Genomic DNA, 22,685 nt, shown 5'->3' with positions numbered 1-22,685 from the left:
GAGACAACTAATGACACCTGCCTCTGATTGAGAACCATACTAGGCCGAAAACATAGAAATGCCCCAAAACATAGAAAAACAAACATAGACTGCCCACCCAACTCACGCCCTGACCATACTAAATAAATACAAAACAACGGAAATAAAGGCCAGAACGTGACACAAGACCCCTAATAATCTCCCTCGATCTGGGGCTCCACGCAAGATCTCACCCCGTGGGGTCAAAATGATCACAAGAACGGTGAGCAAAAATCCCAGAACCACACAGGGGAACCTAGTGAATGACCTGCAGAGAGCTGGGACCAAAGTAACAAAGCCTACCATCAGTAACACACTACGCCGCCAGGGACTCAAATCCTGCAGTGCCAGACGTGTCCCCCTGCTTAAGCCAGTACATGTCCAGGCCCGTCTGAAGTTTGCTAGAGAGCATTTGGATGATCCAGAAGAAGATTGGGAGAATGTCATATGGTCAGATGAAACCAAAATATAACTTTTTGGTAAAAACTCAACTTGTCGTGTTTGGAGGACAAAGAATGCTGAGTTGCATCAAAGAACACCATACCTACTGTGAAGCATGGGTGTGGAAACATCATGCTTTGGGGCTGTTTTTCTGCAAAGGGACCAGGACGACTGATCCGTGTAAAGGAAAGAATGAATGGGGCCATGTATCGTGAGATTTTGAGTGAAACCCTCCTTCCATCAGCAAGGGCATTGAAGATGAAACGTGGCTGGGTCTTTCATCATGACAATGATCCCAAACACACCGCCTGGGCAACGAAGGAGTGGCTTCGTAAGAAGCATATCAAGGTCCTGGAGTGGCCTAGCCAGTCTCCAGGTCTCAATCCCATAGAAAATCTTTGGAGGGAGTTGAAAGTCCGTGTTGCCCAGCAACAGCCCCAAAACATCACTGCTCTAGAGATCTGCATGGAGGAATGGGCCAAAATACCAGCAACAGTGTGTGAAGACTTACAGAAAACGTTTGACATCTGTCATTGCCAATAAAGGGTATATAACAAAGTATTGAGATAAACTTTTGTAATTGACCAAATACTTATTTTCCACCATAATTTGCAAATAAATTCATTAAAAATCCTACAACGTGATTTCCTGGATTTTCTTTCTCATTTTGTCTGTCATAGTTGAAGTGTACCTATGATGAAAATTACAGGCCTCTCTCATCTTTTTAAGTGGGAGAACTTGCACAATTGGTGGCTGACTAAATACTTTTTTGCCCCACTGTATTTACTCCTGAACCTATTTAGAATTGCCATAACAAATTGGTTGAATATTTATTGACTCAAGAAATGTAAACTTTACATTTTTTATGAATTTGTAAAAATGTCTGAAACCATTATTTTTACATTATGGGGTATTGTTTGTAGGCCAGTGACAATAAATCTCAATTTAATCAGCAAAATGTGGAGAAAGGCGAGGGTTGTGAATACTTTCTGAAGGCTCTGTACATGTTGTGTCTTTACCTCCTAGAATGAGTAGTGTATAGTCCTAATAACTGACATATTTTCCATCTGAATCACTGAAATCTAATGCATGTCCACAGTTGTTTTCCTCCAATACTATTTGTTGTAATGATGTAGACATCCTTATCAGAAATGTATTCTGTGTTATTTAGTTGGAGCAGGGCATATAGGGGCAGGCAACAACCAGCTTTTTTTCTTTTAACAAGCAGCGCTATGCAAATCAGAATCCTAATGAAAGCATATCTCTGAGCCAAAGCTTGAGAGAATAAATGCCTTAATTTTCACAACATGGGGCCAGTCGCTGGTGAATTTACTTTTTGTAATACACAAATGACACAGCAGAACAGATTCACGTTCATTTCCCCCTCTAGAAATAATTTGTTATGACTATCTCAGAGCAATGTAAAACAACATTGACAAAACCTCGCCCCACTAACCTAACCCAAGCATCTCAAGTAGTAGTGCTGATCTAGGATCAGTTTTGTCTTTTCGATCATGATGATTAAGAGTATATGGACAAGAAGGACCTGATCCTAATCAGCACCGATACTCTGAGACGCTTTGTGAAAACAGGCCCCGACCTCAGTCTGGTCTGTTTGATGTGGTGTTCCCCTAGGTTCAGTACTCGGCCTCGTTTTAATCCTGGAGTTGTTCTCAGTCAGATCAGTGCAGGGCGATGTCAGCTCAGCTCAGCTCATAGATGGCGGTGTCTGATAAGCACGTCGTCTTATCTCCCCGGCTGCTCTAATACTCACCGTGGCACCGTGGCTTCTGTCAAAATGAAGTAGTGGAGACAGACAGACGCACAAAGACAAGGTTTCCCAGTGTGTGATGCAGATCAGATAGTCTCTCTCTTTGCTGAAGGAAGGAAAGAGAGGATAAACCTTGTGAATGGGGCTCACCCAGGAGTTTTACTACACGCCTTGCCTTTCACCACTCTGCTCTAACTGACTGCTGCCGTGATCAGCCTTATTCCATCTGACTAACCTTTCATTAAATAGATGGATTTCATTGTAAATGAGTGGAGACTGTAAGCAGTGTGTAGGTAGTGTGGTATCTGAGACCTATAAAACGCTGGCTTGGACCCAAACTCGGTTATGGGCCTCCCTCCCCTTTTTGCTCTAGCACTACACAGCTGATTCAAATAGCCAACTCATCATCAAGCTTGAATGATTTGAATCAGCCGTGTAGTGCGAGGGCCCCAGGACCAGGTTTGGGAAACCCTGTACTAGAGTATGGGGGAATTCAATACTTTGTGTTATGTCATTTCGAATTACATATTTATGTACTTTGCACTGTGTGCCCAAGTTAGTGTAACGGTTGCCCAAACGTTAGTTATGGAGTTTATATAGAGCATATATAGTGTTTAACTTTCTTTTGTATATTGTCATACAGTTGATTGTCCACTAGTCAGCACCGCTATGAACATTTATAGGGTGTGTGTCAGTTCATGCTTTTCACTGGTATCTAATAACATCATTAGTGTGTGTGTTTGTGTGTTTTGTGTGCGTGCTTGTATGCGTGTGTGCGTGCATGTGCGATTTTCCGCCACTAGGTGTGCAGCGCGGTGCAGAACCAGGACTTCACTCTGATCGAGGACTACTGCCTGGGTCTAAAGACCCTGCTCTACCTGAAGAGCATCGAGGAGCTACAGGACTGGGATGGCCAATCACCTCCCACATTGCGCCACCAGAAGGGCAAACCTGTCCCGCGACTGGAGGAACTGGTGGGCAAGGTGAGTGATTGACAGCTAATCCAACCATTAGCTCAATCTACATGTACACACTTACCCATTAGCATTGCACTGTGACTGCACTTCCCCTTCGCTACTCCTGCACCCCTCCATTTACTTGGTCCTATTATCAGCTTGGTCCTCTTGGTCTTGGTCCCTTTAACCATCCATTATAAACCAGACATCATCATTTCAACAGCAGACGACATGCAGGCTTTTAGTTACTGCATTTACTATTATTACTGTGACACATCTGTACCTGTGTATTTACATCACACTATTGGTGGCAGCCTGGACATTATCACATTGCAATTACTGCATTGTCCACACTGAATGTTAAGTGCCCTGTTCTATTCAGAGCTACAGCTGATTTCAAGGCTGCTGTTTTGTCTTCCAGGATCTGACTCACTGAAGGAGCTCACAGATCAACCTTCTGAGGAATGGTTTAATATCAGATTTGAATCAAAAGAGGCGGCTTTGTCTGAAATCCCCTCCTATAATAACTTGGCTAAGAGCAGGTGCTTTAGTCACTGGTTCTGGCACTAATATAAATGGCCAGACATGCCTATGATGAATAGCTTAGATACTATAAATTCAAATTCAAAAAGCACAGACGGTGAGGAAAAGTCCTAATGGTTTATTATTGTTAGTTTACTTTGAAATAGAACATCAATCATTCTCGGAAAACGATTTGTACAAGCGCCGTCTTAATCCAATGCCAGTTGTTCATAACACAATACAAAAATAAAAAAATCTCAAATCAAATTTGACAAAAGGCAATTGTCAAAACATTCCCTCCATTAGGTTTTACAGTCCACATTTCTGCATTTCTACAATCTCTGTCATATTTATGGGAGAAAGAGAAAATAAATGTGAAATGCCCAGAATGAATGTAAATGAGGGAAAATACAACTTCAGTAAACTCTTTTCAACGTTCCAAATTAGAGGTGGTTATCAGATCACAGGCGTGTGGGTTCTACACCAACCGAGGGAAGGCTTTAAAGCTCCCAAACGCTCCAGATTTTATGACAGTCCTGACGACGGGACATTGCATCGCAAATGCAACAGTTTAAATGCTAATGCTAAATGAGTGGAGGAGTGGATGATGAGAGAGGAAGGAATAAATGTGTTGGAGGTGAGGAATATCAGAAAAGTGGAAACAGTAATTCCCTCATCTGCTGCTGTATAGCTCTCCATTGTTGTGGGGAATTGTCAGCACAACAACAATTATAGCAAAAGAGGTAGTGGTGTTGTCTTGAAGCTGAGAGAGAGGAGAAGGTAGAAAGGGGTTGTGGAGTGTGTGCGTGCGTGCGTGTGTGTGTGAAGCTGTGTGGTGTCATGTAGAAACATTGTCCCAGACATGGAGAAGCAGCCTGTACATCACATCTCCCTGGGGCAACGTGGTGCTGGATACACTGACTGATACTAGTGCACGGTGACACCAGGAAAGGACGAATCACTCACATCACCGGCTCTCAGCTCTCAGGCGACAACATTAACCAGAGTAGTTTTTATACAAAAGCTTTGTTTTAGCTTTTACTTAGAAGGAAATAAGGCTTTGTGGACTCTTTTGGACGTTGCTTTTTGTTAAGGTCAATTCTCAGCTCTCACATAATTTATTACATAGTATGAAATAGCTCTGGGCCCGGTTTCCCAAAAGCATCTCAAGGCTAAGTTTATTGTTAGAGCCTTCGTAGGAGCATCGTTAAATCTGTTATTAACGTTGCACTTGAAAACGCTCGTAATCTAACTTCTGTCTCAGACCACTCGTAGAACAGCTAGGTGCTTCGTTAGATGCTTCTTTAACCTCCCGCGTCACTTTATACACAAAAGATCACCGCTAAACATAGAATCACATGGTTTATCCGTCTACCTGTGACCGCCGATAACCTCAGAACAAAGTTGACTACAACAAATACAATGTTTGCTAATGTCTTTGCAATTGATACAGGCAAGTGAAATATAAAAAGTGAAACGAATGAAAATAGAGATGACTGCATTCAAATATAAATACAGTAGAGGCCTATTTTAATCGTGTTGAAATACATTTAATGTTAAATCAATTGAGTTCTATTTTTCTTCTTCTAGGCTACTGTCTGTAACTTGTTTCAAGATATTTAATGATGTGTATCCTAACTTGTGCCAAATCTGTGATTTTGTGCATTTTTGTTGGGTAAGTATTAGAATAAGCCACCTCAGTATTTGCAGCCATAGGTAGTATCGATGAGAATGGGGGCATGCTCGGTCCTCTTTTTCCTGTAGTCCACGGTAATCTCTTTTGTCTTGATCACGTTGAGGGAGAGGTTGTTGTCCTGGCACCACACTGCCAGGTCTCTGACCTCCTCCCTATAGGCTGTCTCGTTGTTGTCAGTGATCAGGCCTACCACTGTTGTGTCGTCGGCAAATTTAATGATGGTGTTGGAGCCGTGCCTGGCCGTGCAGTCATGAGTAAACAGGGAGTACAAGAGGGGGCTGAGTATGCACCCCTGAGGAGGGGTCCCTGTGTTGAGGATCAGTGTGACGGATGTTTTGTTACCTACCCTTACCACCTGGGGGCGGCCGGTCAGGAAGTCCAGGATCCACTGTTTTCTAAACTGCCTCTGGAAGCAACGTCACCACAATAAATGTTTCTTTGGGAGCTTCATGAAATGGGTTTCCATGGCCGAGCAGCCTCACACAAGCTTAAGATCACCGTGCACAATGCCAAGTGTCGGCTGGAGTGGTGTGAAGCTTGCCGCTATTGGACTTTGGAGCGGGGGAGACGCGTTCTCTAGAGAGATGAATCATGCTTCACCATCTGGCGGTTCGACTGACTAATCTGGGTTTGGCGGATGCCAGGAGAAGGCTACCTGCCCACTGTGGCAACTGTAAAGTTTGGTGGAGGAGAAATAATGGTCTGGGGCTGTTTTTCATGGTTCGGGCTAGGCCCCTTAGTTCCAGTGAAGGGAAATCTTAACGCTACAGCATACAATGACATTCTAGACGATTCTGAGCTTCAGCTTTGTTGCAACAGTTTGGTTAAGGTCCTTTCCTGATTCAGCATGACAATGCTCCTGTGCACAAAGCGAGGTCCGTACAGAAATGTTTTGTCGAGATCGGTGTGGTAGAACTTGACTGGCCTGCACAGAGCCCTGACCTCAACTCTATTGAACACCTTTGCGTTGAATTGGAACGCCGACTGCGAGCCGGGCCTAATCTCCCCAACATCAGTACCCGACCTCACTAATGCCCTTGTGGCTGAATGGAAGCAAGTCCCCGCAGCAATGTTCCAACATCTACTGAAAAGCTTTCCGAGAAGAGTGGAGGCTGTTATAGCAGCAAAAGGGGGACCAACATATTAATGCCCATGATTTTGGAATGAGATGTTCAACGAGCAGGTGTCCACATACTGTTGGTCATGCAGTGTATCTCTAGGAGCTGATCTGTCAGTATTGTGAAATAATTATAATGTTATGGTAATATTTGAATTGAGAACACTAATCTGAGAGCAGCACTGCCTTTCTTTCGATCCTATCAGTACGACACATGTTTCAACGGCGCGCTTAGCGACCGTTCTCTCTGTGTGGTGTTTTAGGAAACGCATGTTACATCTTCGGCTGTTGTAGGAAAGATGCATTGTTAAAACAGGAAAATATCGGTATCAGGAAGCCGGGCCCAGGTCTTCTACTTTTAGTTGGGAGATTTCAGACGTTGCGTTACAGTCAGCCAAAAATATGCCTTTTTTTTTGTTTCATTTTTGTATCTGTGGATAGGTTGAGGTAACTGCCAAAGTAAAGGAAACACTTGAATAAATTAGGGATTTGAAGAATATTGAAAGCAGGGTCTTCCACACAGGTGTGGTTCCTGAGTAAATTAAGCAACTAACATCCCATCATGTTTAGGGGCATGTATAAAAATGCCCAGTTGCCCATTATTTTGGCTACCATGTCTAGAAGAAGAGATCTCAGTGACTTTAAAAGAGGAGCATAGTGGTTTTTAAGTGAGTGTGTGTGTGTCAAATCAAATGAAATTGTATTTGTCACATGCTTCATAAACAACTGGTCTAGACTAACAGTAAATTGCTTACTTACTTACGGGTCCTTTTCCAACAATGCAGTTAAAGATAAGCACCATTTTTTTTTTTATGGTGTTAGTGTCTCAGTCACCAGATCTCAACTCAATTGAACTCTTATGGGAGATCCGGTAGCGGCGCCTTAGACAGCATCTTCCAACTCTAGTTCCAGAAACTTGTAGAATCTATGACTAGGTGTATTGATGCTGTTCTGGCTCGTGGTGCCCAACGCCCTATTAAGACACTTTATGTTGGTGTTTCCTTTATTTTGGCAGTTACCTGTAGATAGGAATGCCTCATAGCGTTCATGGAGGCCTGGTGTACAGAGCTAGCCTGGGCCCTGTCTTTGACTTAGTGGACAGTATAGATAGAAAGTGACATCTCACCTGTGTTTGTGTGTAGGGCAGCTGTTGCCGCGAGGCAGAGGAACAGTAGCATTGACCCAATGAGACAAATACACCAAGCACACCATGTAGGGGAGGAGGGGGGGGGGGGGAGCAGGATCACATTACTTACAGTACAGTCAAGACAAGGGTTTTGTGTATTTATGTGTGTGTACGTGTTTAACTATAGTAAGCTGTACGAGAGTGTGTGTGTGTGTGTGTGTGTGTGTGTGTGTGTGTGTGTGTGTGTGTGTGTGTGTGTGAGATTGGGTGGGGGTGGGTGGGTGGATGTGTGCGTGCGTGCATCAGAAAGTCAGACTCAAAGGTAGAGTCGTCGGAGGGGGAAAAAAAGGTTTGGTAGAGAGACAGTGGGGCTGTGTGTGTCAGAGTGCACAAGACATTTGCGAGAAAGGTAGAGAAAGGAACCTCAAATGGAAAAAAAGAGAGGTAGTTAGCGAGAGCGAGAGACGGAGCTCATAAAAGAGAAAAAGAAAGTGAGAAGAGAAGTCACTGTCACTGCAATTCCCGGGAATGTCAGTTGATAAAAGGAGTAGGAGCGTTCAGCTGAAGACATCTTTTTTCTCTCTCTCACTGTTAGTATAAGTAGTGAGAGAGAATGCTGTCTCAAATAGTCTGCCTCGGTGGCAATCCATGCTCTCTCATGGAATGATCTATCCTTATTTCACCGTTTAGAGTGTGGAGTCCAATTTCAGTGAACTTCAGTCCTTCATAAGTAATTTAAGAAGTAGACTGAAGTTACCTCAATGGTAAATCAAATAATTATCTTGGCTGTGCTTCAATAGTGGGTGGCTACATCAAACAAATTCATTTTTTGGGCTGTCAACACAGGTTCATGTACAACTGTTTGCACACAGTCAACAGTCTTGGCTGGACTCTGGAACATGCAAATAACATGCCAGACATAAAATCCCTACTACTGCAAAAATAATATGGATAATTTATTTAACTTTTATAGTGCTTTTCAAAGAATATCAAAGTGCTTTAAAACACACAAAAGACTTGAAGAACAACATCACAACATCATGAGATGGACAGTCATTATAAAGTTCATGTCTTGAGTGGTCATCTGAGGAAAAACGAAAACATTTATAATAAATAAATAAAGAGCATCATGTCCAGGGGGTGTACTTCTCCATCAAGCTGCCTCACGCTACAGAAACAGACTAGTCTTACTTTACTGCAATTAAGAATGCACAAAGCACACGCCTGATATGCAGTACATACTGGGTCACAGCATCAGCAGAAACATGGAGTGCATGGTGCAAACTGAAGTGCAGACCCATCACTCTACTGCATGGTGATTGCAACCCTGTGAGCTGACAGTAACAGTTAGGCTTATGAGATGCTAGCTAACGTGTGAAGCTAACATGTGCTCCGTGTGGGACTGCTCATGCCCAAGACGGGAGGCTCAGCACCACAGGTATTTGTTAGGCAGCAGGCTGGCTGGAACAGGCGATGAGACCCACTACTGGGCCGACACAGGGAGGGAGAGCTCCACAGTCCCCTAGAACTAGCCCAATGTTACCTCTTTGTGGTGTCTCTCCTGGTATCTCCACCCCCACACAGCCTCCCAATCCACACAGTCGCCTCCTCCTCTTTCTCCTCCTCCACCACCTCCTCCACTCTGCTGGTGCCAATTCCAAACAAGGGGTGGGAGTGAGAGAGGTGTTGCTGGCTAGGCTACCCCTGAGCTGCTGCACAGTTGGGGAGGGGGGGGGGGGGGGTTGTTAAATAGTGGTTTGGCCTGGCTACACGGCACGGCGGAGTCTGGTTGAGCTTGGCAGGCCTGCAGGGGTAATGAAGCCTTGGACCAGCCTGACCTACCCCCTCTCTGCTGGGGGCCTGCCTGGAAACACTCTGGCTCAGGTGAGGTGGTGATGGGCTGATATTGGGGGTGGGGGAAGGGTGCTGGCTGGGGAGGGGGGTGGTACTGACTACTCTGATGTTCTATTACTTCATTGAGGGAAAATTGATTGTTGAAGTACTTTCGTAGATATTTAATCCAATGGCAGGTAGTCTAGCGGTTAAGCGCATTGGACCAGTAACCGAAAGGATGCTGGTTCGAATCCCCGAGCCATCTAGGTGAAAAATCTGTTGATGTGACCTTGAGCAGGGACCTTAACCCTAATCGCTCTGGATAAGAGCATCTGCTAAATGACTCAAATGTAAAATTATGATAGTGCACTTTGTTGCCATTTTGATTGTTGGCACTAATAGAGAAACCACAATATGCCTCTAAAAGGCACAAAATACAACTATTTGAATTGTAGATTGTGAAAGTTACCCAGAGTAAGACTACCTTTACTTGACATGTATTAGTCGTATGTACAGGATACACATGGTATACAGCGTCCAATGAAATGCTTACTTGCAGGTTCCTTCTCGACAATGCAACAACAATAATAAATAATAAAATATTAGAACATGAACCTAAGGTAAATGACTTAGTAGAACAGAATACATTTTTTAGCATAATTGTAATACAAGAAGGCACAATTTATCGTCCAGTATTTACACTTGTTTTGGGGAAGGGGGTGATTCAGGGGCAAGTGTTTAATTTAGCAATCATAGTAAGAGTCTGGTAGCAGCAGTTGTGGTGTGCGTGTGTGCATGCGCGTGTGTGGATGAGTGTATGTCTGTGTGGGTGTGAGCTTGAGTGAGTGCATTTGTGTTAAGGTGCAGGTGGTCAGTCCAGTTCAAGTGTTCAGCTGTCGGATGGTTTGTAGATCGAAACTGTCTCTGAGCCTGTTGATATCAGACCTCATGCTCCGATACCGTCTGACCAACAATAAGGGAGTGTACAGCTTGTGGATGGTATTTATGTCTTCTTTGATGATGCTGCAGACCTTCCTCAGGCACCGTTTCCACTAGATGTAAATGTCCTGACATTGTTGTCAATTAAAGGTAGGATCAGATTTAAATACAGATTAGGTATCCACTCACTAGCCTTTTAAATCCCTCTCCCAATGTGTTCAGTACATCAATTACACCCACTGTTTATTCTGTTTGAACCTGATGTGAGTAACACCAGTCCAGGTGTGGGCTGTGGAATCCAAACCATTCTGTGGCTGCATCCAAAATGGGACCTAACCCCTATGTAGGGCCCATAGGGCTATGGTCAAAAGTAGTGCACTATATATAGAATGGGGTGCCATTTGGGACACAGCCTGTGGTAAATGTTATGAGAAGTGAAAGGGGAGTCAGCCTGTCCTCCAGACCATTAGCCAGACCGTCCTCCCCAACCAGAGTATAGATGTACAGTTATTGCCACGGCTGTCTGCTTCCTCTTTGGGATCTTTCATTAGGCCGCCCTCATATTCGGCCCCTGAGACAGAGGCCAAATCATGTCTCTGAGCCGCTTGTGTGTTTGTTATTAGGGACCTCTGGTGGGCGGGCTGGCTGGCTGACTGTCTTTCTGACTATTGGTGTGGTTGACAGTGAGAGAAGGAGAGAAACCATGCTGTTGGTCTGGCCAAATATCAGCTAACATGTCTCAATGTTCAGTGCCTTCATTGTCCCCCACGATGAAATCGGGGAGGGAACTGTGGATCTGTCTCCGTTCGTTCGTACATTAGTTTACCAATATCTCAAACACCACTGGGACGATTTTGACGAAACTTGGGTGAATGATGTGTCTTGCCATAGAGATCTGGCATTTACAAAATGACACTGATTGGCCCAAGGCGGAAGCTATAGTAATTAACAGAAATTTGGACATTTGGAAACCAAGCTTACTCGTCTGTATTTTGTGGAACTTGTGTGGTATAATGCGTCCAAATCAGAATGAATTGGGACCAAATTGGTTTGCATATTGATAAATGTTAACGAACATGCAACACAAGTCCACAAGTCCTTTGCAGGAACTTTTTAATTGCCACTTTGGGGTTTTGGAGATGAGTTTCACCCACACAGTTTTTACATGGGAGGTGATTTTCCAACCTCTAAAACTGATCTGTACCGACACACAAGGTAACAGACTCCTCTCCACTCACCGCATAATTTATGAAGGCAGATCAGATGCACATACAATACAGGTTATTAATTCCTCCTGCTACACTGCTCTCTTGATTAACAGTTTAAAGAAACAGAACAAAATACAACACACAAACAAATCAAACTAATGCCAAGTTATTGTGTTTGTTTGTTTACCTGTTAGGGGGAGGAACACACTGGCATCCAATTAAGGGTTGTTGTGTGATTGTTTTAAGACGTGGCTGGCGCTCACTGCTTGGCAGTTTGGGTAAAAGACCACGGCACTCAACGTACCCAATCTCTCCCTCCCTATCTCTCTCTCTCTTTGCTGTGGTTGGTGTGGTGGGCCTTCATCTCTGGCTGTGGTTTCCCCAGCCCCTTCCTTCCACTCTGTGGTTTATAGCCATGGACCTTAGAGGCCGAAATACATTTTAATGTTCTGTTATAGCAGGGGGAAAAGAATAAGAAGAGGAGGTAGGGAAAAAACAAGAACAGAATAGCTGTTGGATTAGAACCTATCTGGTACTACTGTGCCTGGTTTAAATTAATGAGGGCTGAACACACAGATGTATACATTTCGTTTTTCACGTTTAATTATGGCACATTGTAAGCAGTAGTTTAGTGATGATGAATCACCCACTTTTTATGCTGCCGGGGTTGTTGTTGCTTTTCTTTTCCTTCTTTCTTTAGACTTGTGACCTGATCTCTTTTCTTAATGGCAGCATGTATTTGAGGGAGCAATAAGCCTTAATGTTGTTAGCAGATATAGTAGAGAGCTCACAGAGGGTTGGAGGGCTTCTCCTTTGGAGTGTGGCCTGGCAGCACAATATGCATGGGGGAGTGCTTTCCAGTGTTATGACCTTGAAGTCTTTTCATGTGGATGGCCTTGTGTGGACGGACGAAAGGACAGACAGACTGCCTTGAGATTCCTTTTGAAACATAAGGGCACGATAGGGTAGCAGTGTATAATTCCTGTAAAAGTCTGACTGCACATACATCTAATGATTTGGACATAGGCTGTCCTTATGTGAAATGTCCTGGTGTGCCGCTACGTATGGATGTTTAGAGGTGGTTCCAATTGAATGTGTGGTATTTCATGTACAATTAAAACCTTTGCTACTTTTTAATGTTATGCACACAATGTGGGCATATGATATTTATCGAGCTTAGAGATGATCTCATTACCATATGAAATTGAAGAAGAGAGAGAAAAAAATCTAATTAAAAACAAACCGCATTAATTTGAATAAATGGTTCAATGAAAAGCAGAAAAACATGTCACGCACACCTGTTTTTCCCGAGGATCTACTAATAAAAGTTGCAATGTGTTGCCTACTAACCATCTGTACTTTGGTTTACTTCGCTCACCGGTTTGGAGGTGATATTTGGAGAACAGCTGTGGATGAGAAGACAGAGAAAGACAGCAATACAATCTGTGATCTCTGTTTTGTTGTGGCCTCTCAGAGCACAGAAACACATTGCTAGCACATTAAATATTAGGTATGTTTGAAACTGAGTCAGCGCAGGTGTAGTTTTTCAATCAATTTACTAATTTTAGCAACGACAGAGCTAGTGGCAACACAAGTTCATTTGTATTTGCTTGCAAGAATAAATGGCATTGCAATAGCTTGATATGCCAAGGAGACTAATCCCGAGTCTAACTTTCAGAGGAAGCACACCTGCAAGTATTCACAGATAGCTTCTCAGGGAAGTCTCTTATCTAATAGTCGTGCTGGATAATGCAGGGAAGAGCTCCAGTAGAATTGCTTGTCTCATGATAACTTTTCTGATAGATTTCAAAAAGCTGCTTGTTAAAGGAGGCAAGTTGAAACTGAGACAGAAAAAAAGTGACATTTCAAAACCTGAATCAATGTCGATACTTTGAACAGCTTGGTCTTACCTCATTTCCTCTGGTCAATTTGGAGATGTGCGGTGGAAATGAATTAGTGGCACCCTAGGTATGGGATTGGCTTTCCACACGGCCTCAGTGGCATGTTGTGTTGGAGCTTGCTTTGCCTGTCTGGCATCACTGCAATTTCCATACACACACAAACAAACACACACACACACGGCAGACAAACAGCCTGCCAGCCTGAGCTTAATCCCCTCCTATGTTGGGGCCATAAGTATGTGGGATTCTGCCTTCAAACCGTCATGAATATGGTAATCTAGAGGAATCACAACAAGCAGTTACTTCTCCACTTAAGCACTTGCCAAGAGATCGCAAGGGGCCTGTGGTGGACGTCTTTCTTCAAGCACACACAAACATATGCACACGTACACACACAATTGGGTAGGGCTATGGAGATGTATGGATAAAGACAGAGTGATCCCTCTCTCCCTTTCTCTCTCTCTAGCTATCGTGCTCTCTCTCTCTCTAGATACCTCTCTTTCTGTCTTTTTCTCTCTCTCTCTCTCTCTGTCTCTCTGTGTCCCCCCCCCCCCCCCCCCCCCCTCTCTGTATCTCTCTATCTCAGTTGCACTCACACAAACTGTCCTTGTTAAGGATCAAAGACTCCTCTGGCTCAAGTGACGTCTGGATATCAAAAGTGTACCTTTGGTCTTTGGTATAGGCAGGCACAGATTAAAGGGGACATGTGCTTAATAATAATTTATTCAACTTTTAAAACGCAATTCATGACATAAAGAAATCTCAAAGCTCTGTAAAGCAACAACAAAAAACAAGCAATTTAAAAACAACAACATCAATAATCATCATGAGTAGATTGACGGTCAAGAGACCGAAGGGTGAGAAAGTTCATGGCTTGATTAATATCTTGTGTTTATTATGGCTCCTCATTAGTTCCTTCCAAGGCAGCAGCTACTCTTCCTGGGATCCAGCAAAATGAAGGCATTTATAACATTTTTAAAACAGTACAATACATTTTCTAACAGATTTCACAACACATGAAGTGATCAATGAGGTCACTGTAGTGGTAAGGGACCCTAACTGTTGACCGTTTTAATTAGAATGGAAAATATTCATTCATCAGGCAATTTTTCCTATTTTTTTTTTTGTTTGTGCATGGTTTCTGGAAGATCAGGACTACTGTTTGTGTGAAAGTCCCAATTATCTATGGAATACAACATTGATGCTTGAAAATGAGACATGACTTGATGTTTATAACGTGATAGTAGTTATATCAGACAAACATGAATGACCATACTGTTCACAGAGAACTATGTTTTTTTGTATATAAAAAGCATAGACTGTATGACTCCAAGTCCCACATCTATACAGTAGAATGTCTGTACAAGGGCTGTAGCTGTATTTGGATGAAATCGTACACCCTTGGAAACTCATTTTCAAAGATTTTCTCAAAAAACAATCATAGATTTGTATTTTTTTTCTTCGAGAATGTTATTGTGTTTTGGCTGTTATTCTTCTCTGAAACAAAATTGCCCATTTCAGACGAGCCTTTTAAGTGCTTTAGGTAATGTTCTCCTGTAGCTGCATCACCTCCATCCCGCCAACACGTTGTTTTCAAGGGGAATAGCTCGCAGACAAGCAGCAACCATTTTGAGTGAGCAAGCAATTCCTGTTCATTGACACGGTAATGTCTTAAGCCAGGAAGGCGAATGAATATTTTTGCAAATATATTGCATGATTTTACAGTAGAGGGCCTACAGGAGATGCAAACGGGAGTAAACCCACAACAATAATCTCCCTGAAAACCACCCTCCATGACCGCCATCAGCTTGTATTTCACTTTTAAAAGCCAAACAATTTTTCAATATCACGTCCGATGCACTGCACAGCAGATGGGGAAAGAGATGTAATTTCAAACGGGAACTGAAGCAAATGTGGTTTTATTGTACTTTTTAGTTTTTGACTTTTTTTTCTTGTTTTTGGGAAAAGTGGGTCATTCACTTGTAATCCTGTACACTTGCTGTGGTGTACAGGAGGAGGGGGAAAAAAAAAATCTAAACGCTGTACAACACTCAATAAGCCCAGGGGACACCTCCAGCTTGATACAGTTAACGTGTAAATGTTGGCCGAACGGATCTCATTAATTTCCCAGGATGAAAAACAGTGGCCACTACTCCAAAGCAAACAGTGTTCCTTTAATGCGGTCAGTCTGTGCCTCTCCAATCCTCATCTCATCCTCGTCTCATTCCTGTCTCATCCCTGTCTCGCTGTGTGTTTGTTCTCATCTGATGCTTCTAATGAGGCACATCAGTGATGCTTCAGTACTCTGTACTGGAGGTGCAGCTTAAACACTCATCAGCAGTAAGTAGACAAACAACCTCTCTCTTAGGTCAACAAACCTGTCAACACATGGTCGAAGAGGACACGAGACAATATTACAAAGAGATACAAAGGATTGATACAAGTAAAATGGCATTGGTAGACAATAGATGCATAAGACATGTCATTGGTAAAACATTTAAATAAATTCACTCTTACAAATTGTAATTTATTACTTTGTTATTGCTAAGATAATTGGAGAGTTATGAATAAGTAAAATGCTTACGTAGAACCATATTAAACTATCAAAAACCATCAATAACATGGTCACATCTATCTTTAAACACTTTTGATTAAAACCAAAATTACTTTTCTAAATGAAAAAAAAAAGTGGTCAGTCATATTTTACCGGAGGAATAAACTAAAATTGATTTACTACAACAAGTTTCACACCAAAAAGCTATCCTGGAAAGCCAATCATTTTTCAGAATTTCACTACCTCCAATATTAAGTTACAACTGAAGCTGTTAGAATTTAACAACTAACCTTCAGCCTTCTATCAATCCTACTTTAAGAGTTTACCCAGCTTTGGACCCTATCTGCTTGAGAAGAAAAAGGTTTTGGCCGACTACAAGAAGGCAGTGAGAGACTACGTTGAGAAGACCACAGTAGTGGAGGCCAATGGCACCAGAACGTACACCCCCAAGAGACCAGTCCCAGCTGTCAAGGTAAGAGAGAAGAGAACACCCCTTAGTTCTCCCATAGTACTTTGAAATATGTTTTTGATGTACTGTAGAATGCATGCCCAATACATTGCTTCATTCTTAGTAGTATGCTAGTGTAGATATTGGAACAGATGCCTAGATTTAGCCATAATGTTTACAAGGCATGTAAGATACAGTACATGACTGAGACCAGGTCCTTAGATCAATGTGTGTTGCCATAGAGATCCTATATATATCTATAATATGTTCTGTGTGTAATTATTTAGTGTTGTCTTGTTCCCAGGATGTTATAGCCAGGGCTCTGAAGCACATCGGTGCATACGGGGAGCTGAACAACACAGAGCAGGTCGAGGCTGTTATAGATGAGGAAATGTGTATCAACTGTGGCAAGTGCTACATGACCTGCAATGACTCTGGGTACCAGGTACATACTGCACTGTACATCCCCTCCATTTGTTTGAAGCACACGCTCACTCAGAGACACACGTGCTCGGGAACAAGTCTAATCAAAGCCTGTTTAAGGACCAGACTGGCCCTTACTGTCTCCTGAAAAAGGGATGCCTTGTGACAAGGCCTAGTTTTCATTATAGTCACAGTGACGCACATTAGTCTCTCGCTCTCTCGCTCTCTGTGAAAGTACCTCTGTCGGAGGAAGGAACAGTATGACAGTTTTATTAAAGAAAGAATCTCCTCTTCTTCCCTGGTAAATAAATGTCCCCATTATCTATCAGCAGAAGTATTGATGAAGTAGCACGGACTGTTCCATCAGAGCTCATTGTCTGTGAGTGGATCTCTGAGAGGGATTATATGTTAATAATGGTTTCTAATGAAGACCGGCATTCATCAGGATAATGTGTCTCCATCGAATAGGTGGTTCCACACACACAGACACTTTTTTTATATACTGTACCAGTCAAAAGTTTGGACACATCCTACTCATTCCATGCTTTTTCTTTATTTTCACCATTTTCTACATTGTAGAATAATAGTGAAGACATCAAAACCATGAAATAACACACAGTAACCAAAGAAAAGTGTTAAACAAATCTAAATATATTTGAGATTCTTCAAAGTAGCCACCCTTTGCCTTGATGACATCTTTGCACACTCTTGGCATTCTCTCAACCAGTTTCATGAGGAATGCATTTTAATTAACAGGTGTGCCTTGTTAAAAGTTAATTTGTGGAATTTCTTTCCTTCTAAATGTGTTTGAGCCAATCAGTTGTGTTGTGAAAAGGTAGGGTTGGTATACAGAAGATAGCTCTATTTAGTAAAAGACCCAAGTCAATATTATTGCAAGAACAGCTCAAATAAGGAAAGAGAAACAACAGTCCATCCTTACTTTAAGACATGCAGGTCAGTCAATCCGGAGAATTTCAAGACCTTTGAAAGTTTCTTCAAGTGCAGTTGCAAAAACCATCTAGCGCTATGATGAAAGTCATGACGACCGCCACAGGAAAGGAAGACCCAGAGTTACCTCTGCCGCAGAGGATAAGTTCATTAGTTACCAGCCTCAGAAATTGCAGCCCAAATAAATGCTTCACAGAGTTCAATTAACAGACACATCTCAACATCAACTGTTCAGAGGAGATTGTGTGAATCAGACCTTCATGGTCGAATTGCTGCAAACAAACCACTACTAAAGGACACCAATAATAAGAAGAGACTTGCTTGGGCCAAGAAACACGAGCAATGGACATTAGACCGGTGGAAATCTGTCCTTTGGTCTGATGAGTCCAAATTCCAGATTTCTTGTTCCAACCGACGTGTCTTTGTGAGATGCAGAGTAGGTGAACACATGATCTCCGCATGTGTGGTATCCACCGTGAAGCATGGAGGAGGAGGTGTTATGGTGTGGCGTGCTTTGCTGGTGACACTGTCATTGATTTATTTAGAATTCAAGACACACTTAACCAGTATGGCTACCACAGCATTCTGCAGCAATGCGCCATCCATTCTGGTTTGCGCTTAGTGGGACTATAATTTGTTTTTCAACAGGACAATGACCCAACACACCTCTAAGCTGCGTAAGTGCTATTTGACCAAGACGGAGAGTGATGGAGTGCTGCATCAAATGACCTGGCATCCACAATCACCCGACCACAACCCAATGTTGATGGTTTGGGATGAGTTGGACTGCAGAGTGAAGGAAGACCAGCCAACAAGAGCTCAGCATAATATGGGAACTCCTTCAAGACTGTTGGAAAAGCATTCCAGGTGGAGCTGGTTGAGGTCATTTCAAGAGTGTGCAAAGCTGTCATCAAAGGATGGCTACTTTGAAGAATCTAAAATACAAAATATTTGTTGATTTGTTTAACACTTTTTTGCTTACTACATGATTCCATATGTGTTATTTCATAGTTTTGATATGTTCACTATTGTTCTACAATGTAGAAAATAGTGAAAATAAAGAAAAACACTTGATTGAGTAGGTGTGTCCAAAAGTTTGACTGGTACTGTATATATATTTTTTTCTTCATTAATATTGCATACAGGGTTAGATGTAGATGTCCCCTGAATGATTTTCACAACAATATGTTGAAGACATCTGTTGTAAATATGTATTTTATTGCGCATGGACATAAAATGGTAAATTATGTATCAGCATGATGAATTGACGGCAATATGCAACACCATGCAGTTTGCATGAGGGTAATTTATACATTTTCATAGCAAGATGATTTAAATAGAACTCAATATTATTACAAATCCACTGTGATAACAGAATACACAATATGCCTTGTTTGATGTTACAGTGCAGAACACATTGGTCTACTGGCTACATAACATGGATTCATTGCGGGGCTTCCTGTGCTAGCCTAGCCTAGCACGCTAAAACCATGTCAATGATGGTCCATGGCAGCCATTCCAAACCTTATAGCCTTTGCTCTCTACTCACTCACTCTCTCTCTCTCCTCTCTCTCTCCTCTCTCTCTCTCTCTCTCTCTCTCTTCTCTCTCTCTTCTCTCTCTCTTCTCTCTCCTCTTCTCTCTCTTCTCTCTCTCTGCAGGCTATTTCGTTTGACCCTGAGACCCATTTCCCTATAGTTAACGACAGCTGCACCGGCTGCACTCTCTGTCTCAGTGTCTGCCCTATCATCGAGTGCATCAAAATGGTTACCAGGACAACACCGTATGTGCCCAAGAGAGGCCTGCCTCAAGCCGTCATGCCCGTATGCTGAAACTAAAGGATGGAGTGAAAGAAAGAAGAAACAAAAACCTCCACCAATGTCTGTTTGACAACATCGATTCCTCTGCTTTGTAATTGTGCTGTGAAAAATTACCTTGATTATATGAAAATAATTATTAGTGTGGATAAATAATTGCCTTATATATTCCCAAGCCAATTATCTACAAATAATCAACCGGGCGGCAAAACGTGGCATTATTTCTAAACAATGGTGGTGTGGGGATGTGTTGTTGTTTTTGTCGTTGAGTTTTTTTTTTTATCTTCCCCGTTGTGTCAAGGCTGTGATAATGAGAGTGAAGGTGGAAGAGAAGAGGGGAGGAAGAGAAAGGAGGGAGGAAGGGGAAGGCAGAAAATAATGGATGTTTATGTATCTGGCCTCTATCTGACAAACTGACGCACCAATGCTACATTTCCTAACAAGCATGCGTGGATGGCAGTCGGACCACAAGCCCAGAGCTATGAAATTAGACATGATATGTTGGGAGGGATAATCAGAAGGATCAGAAGTGGTAAGGAACAAAGATGAATAGGTGATCGTGACAGCCTGAGGTATTCCACCTGTGAATGTCCAGACAATCTCCTCTCTCTCATACCACATCAGCACTGGAGGTCATTGTTTCATGTTTATCAAGCACTGCATCTGTTTAGCTTGGTTCCTCCAAGTGTTAGCTACAAGCCAGCTTTACTTTTAGTTTAACTTGCCCTGCACTCCCAGTGTTAGCTACAAGCCAGCTTTACTTTTAGTTTAACTTGCCTTGCACCAAAGCTTAGAATGTATTCTACTATTACTACTAATACTATTTGCATCTGTCTGTGGTTATGTGGATTACACATTGATTGTGTTAACAGTTTTTTGTGTGTTTTTTGACCATTTCTCTTGATTTGGGTGTGTAATTGTGAAATCAGGGATCTTTGTGTATTACGGGCCAGGGGTTGTTGTAACTAAAAGGTCAGATCTTCCTGTGGCTGTTTCCAGTTCAATAGATATGAAGAATAGCTGTGATTCACTGGGAGCTCACTAAAGGTCAGCTGTGACTAGTCTCATCTCAATAAGTACCTGCTACTCGCCCATGGTTAATGTATACCTACACTACCGTTCAAAAGTTTGGGGTCACTTAGAAATGTCCTTGTTTTTGAAAGAAAAGCACATTTTTTTGTCCATTTAAAATAACATCAAATTGGTCAGAAATACAATGTAAACATTGGTAATGTTGTAAATGGCTGAAAACGGCAGCTTTTTTAAATGGAATATCTACATAGGTGTACAGAGGCCCAATATCAGCAACCATCACTCTTGTGTTCCAATGGCATGTTGTGTTAGCTAGTGCAGTGGGGCAAAAAAAGTATTTAGTCAGCCACCAATTGTGCAAGTTCTCCCACTTAAAAAGATGAGAGGCCTGTCATTTTCATCATAGGTACACTTCAACTATGACAGACAAAATGAGAAAAAAAATCCAGAAAATCACATTTTAGGATTTTTAATGAATTTATTTGCAAATTATGATGGAAAATAGGTATTTGGTCAATAACAAAAGTTTATCTCAATACTTTGTTATATACCCTTTGTTGGCAATGACAGAGGTCAAACGTTTTCTGTAAGTCTTCACAAGGTTTTCACACACTGTTGCCGGTATTTTGGCCCATTCCTCCATGCAGATCTCCTCCAGAACAGTGATGTTTTGGGGATGTTGCTGGGCAACACGGACTTTCAACTCCCTCCAAAGATTTTCTATGGGGTTGAGATCTGGAGACTGGCTAGGCCACTCCAGGTCCTTGAAATGCTTCTTACGAAGCCACTCCTTCGTTGCCCGGGCGGTGCGTTTGGGATCATTGTCATGCTGAAAGACCCAGCCACGTTTCATCTTCAATGCCCTTGCTGATGGAAGGAGGTTTTCACTCAAAATCTCACGATACATGGCCCCATTCATTCTTTCCTTTACACGGATCAGTCGTCCTGGTCCCTTTGCAGAAAAACTGCCCCAAAGCATGATGTTTCCACCCCCATGCTTCACAGTAGGTATGGTGTTCTTTGGATGCAACTCAGCATTCTTTGTCCTCCAAACACGACGAGTTGAGTTTTTACCAAAAAGTTATATTTTGGTTTCATCTGACCATATGACATTCTCCCAATCTTCTTCTGGATCATCCAAATGCTCTCTAGCAAACTTCAGACGGGCCTGGACAAGTACTGGCTTAAGCAGGGGGACACGTCTGGCACTGCAGGATTTGAGTCCCTGGCGGCGTAGTGTGTTACTGATGGTAGGCTTTGTTACTTTGGTCCTAGCTCTCTGCAGGTCATTCACTAGAGGTCCACCCGTGTGGTTCTGGGATTTTTGCTCACCGTTCTTGTGATCATTTTGACCCCACGGGTTGAGGTCTTGCGTGGAGCCCCAGATCGAGGGATATTATCAGTGGTCTTGTATGTCTTCCATTTCCTAATAATTACTCCTACAGTTGATTTCTTCAAACCAAGCTCCTTACCTATTGCAGATTCAGTCTTCCCAGCCTGGTGCAGGTCTACAATTTTGTTTCTGGTGTCCTTTGACAGCTCTTTGGTCTTGGCCATAGTGGAGTTTGGACTGTGACTGTTTCATACTGATAACAAGTTCAAACAGGTGCCATTAATACAAGTAACGAGTGGAGGACAGAGGAGCCTCTTAAAGAAGAAGTTACAGGTCTGTGAGAGCCAGTAATCTTGCTTGTTTGTAGGTGACCAAATACTTATTTTCCACCATAATTTGCAAATAAATTCATTAAAAATCCTACAATGTAATTTTCTGGATTTTTTTTCTTCTCATTTTGTCTGTCATAGTTGAAGTGTACCTATGATGAAAATTACAGGCCTCTCTCATCTTTTTAAGTGGGAGAACTTGCACAATTGGTGGCTGACTAAATACTTTTTTGCCCCACTGTGTATCATTTTAAAAGGCTAATTTATCATTAGA

At 42.4% G+C, this 22,685-nt stretch overlaps 1 protein-coding gene across 2 annotated transcripts in view; it reads left to right on the top strand.

The window, feature by feature from the left end:
* LOC110535495 (dihydropyrimidine dehydrogenase [NADP(+)]) overlaps positions 1 to 20,588 on the top strand; it is a 217,402-nt gene extending 196,814 nt beyond the window's left edge. For both annotated transcript variants that reach the window (XM_036935201.1, XM_036935202.1), the window contains 4 exons: positions 3,034 to 3,213; positions 16,402 to 16,554; positions 16,835 to 16,975; positions 19,562 to 20,588. In XM_036935201.1, coding sequence (XP_036791096.1) covers positions 3,034 to 3,213; positions 16,402 to 16,554; positions 16,835 to 16,975; positions 19,562 to 19,732 — 645 coding nt within the window. In that variant the 3' untranslated portion in view covers positions 19,733 to 20,588. The remainder of the gene's footprint in view (positions 1 to 3,033; positions 3,214 to 16,401; positions 16,555 to 16,834; positions 16,976 to 19,561) is intronic.
* The last annotated feature ends 2,097 nt before the right edge of the window (positions 20,589 to 22,685 follow it).

Source organism: Oncorhynchus mykiss, chromosome 11, assembly GCF_013265735.2.
Source record: "Oncorhynchus mykiss isolate Arlee chromosome 11, USDA_OmykA_1.1, whole genome shotgun sequence".
In the NCBI taxonomy this organism is placed as follows: domain Eukaryota; kingdom Metazoa; phylum Chordata; class Actinopteri; order Salmoniformes; family Salmonidae; genus Oncorhynchus; species Oncorhynchus mykiss.
Note: the sequence above shows the minus strand (reverse complement) of the source record. Positions and strands in the feature narration are given on the sequence as shown.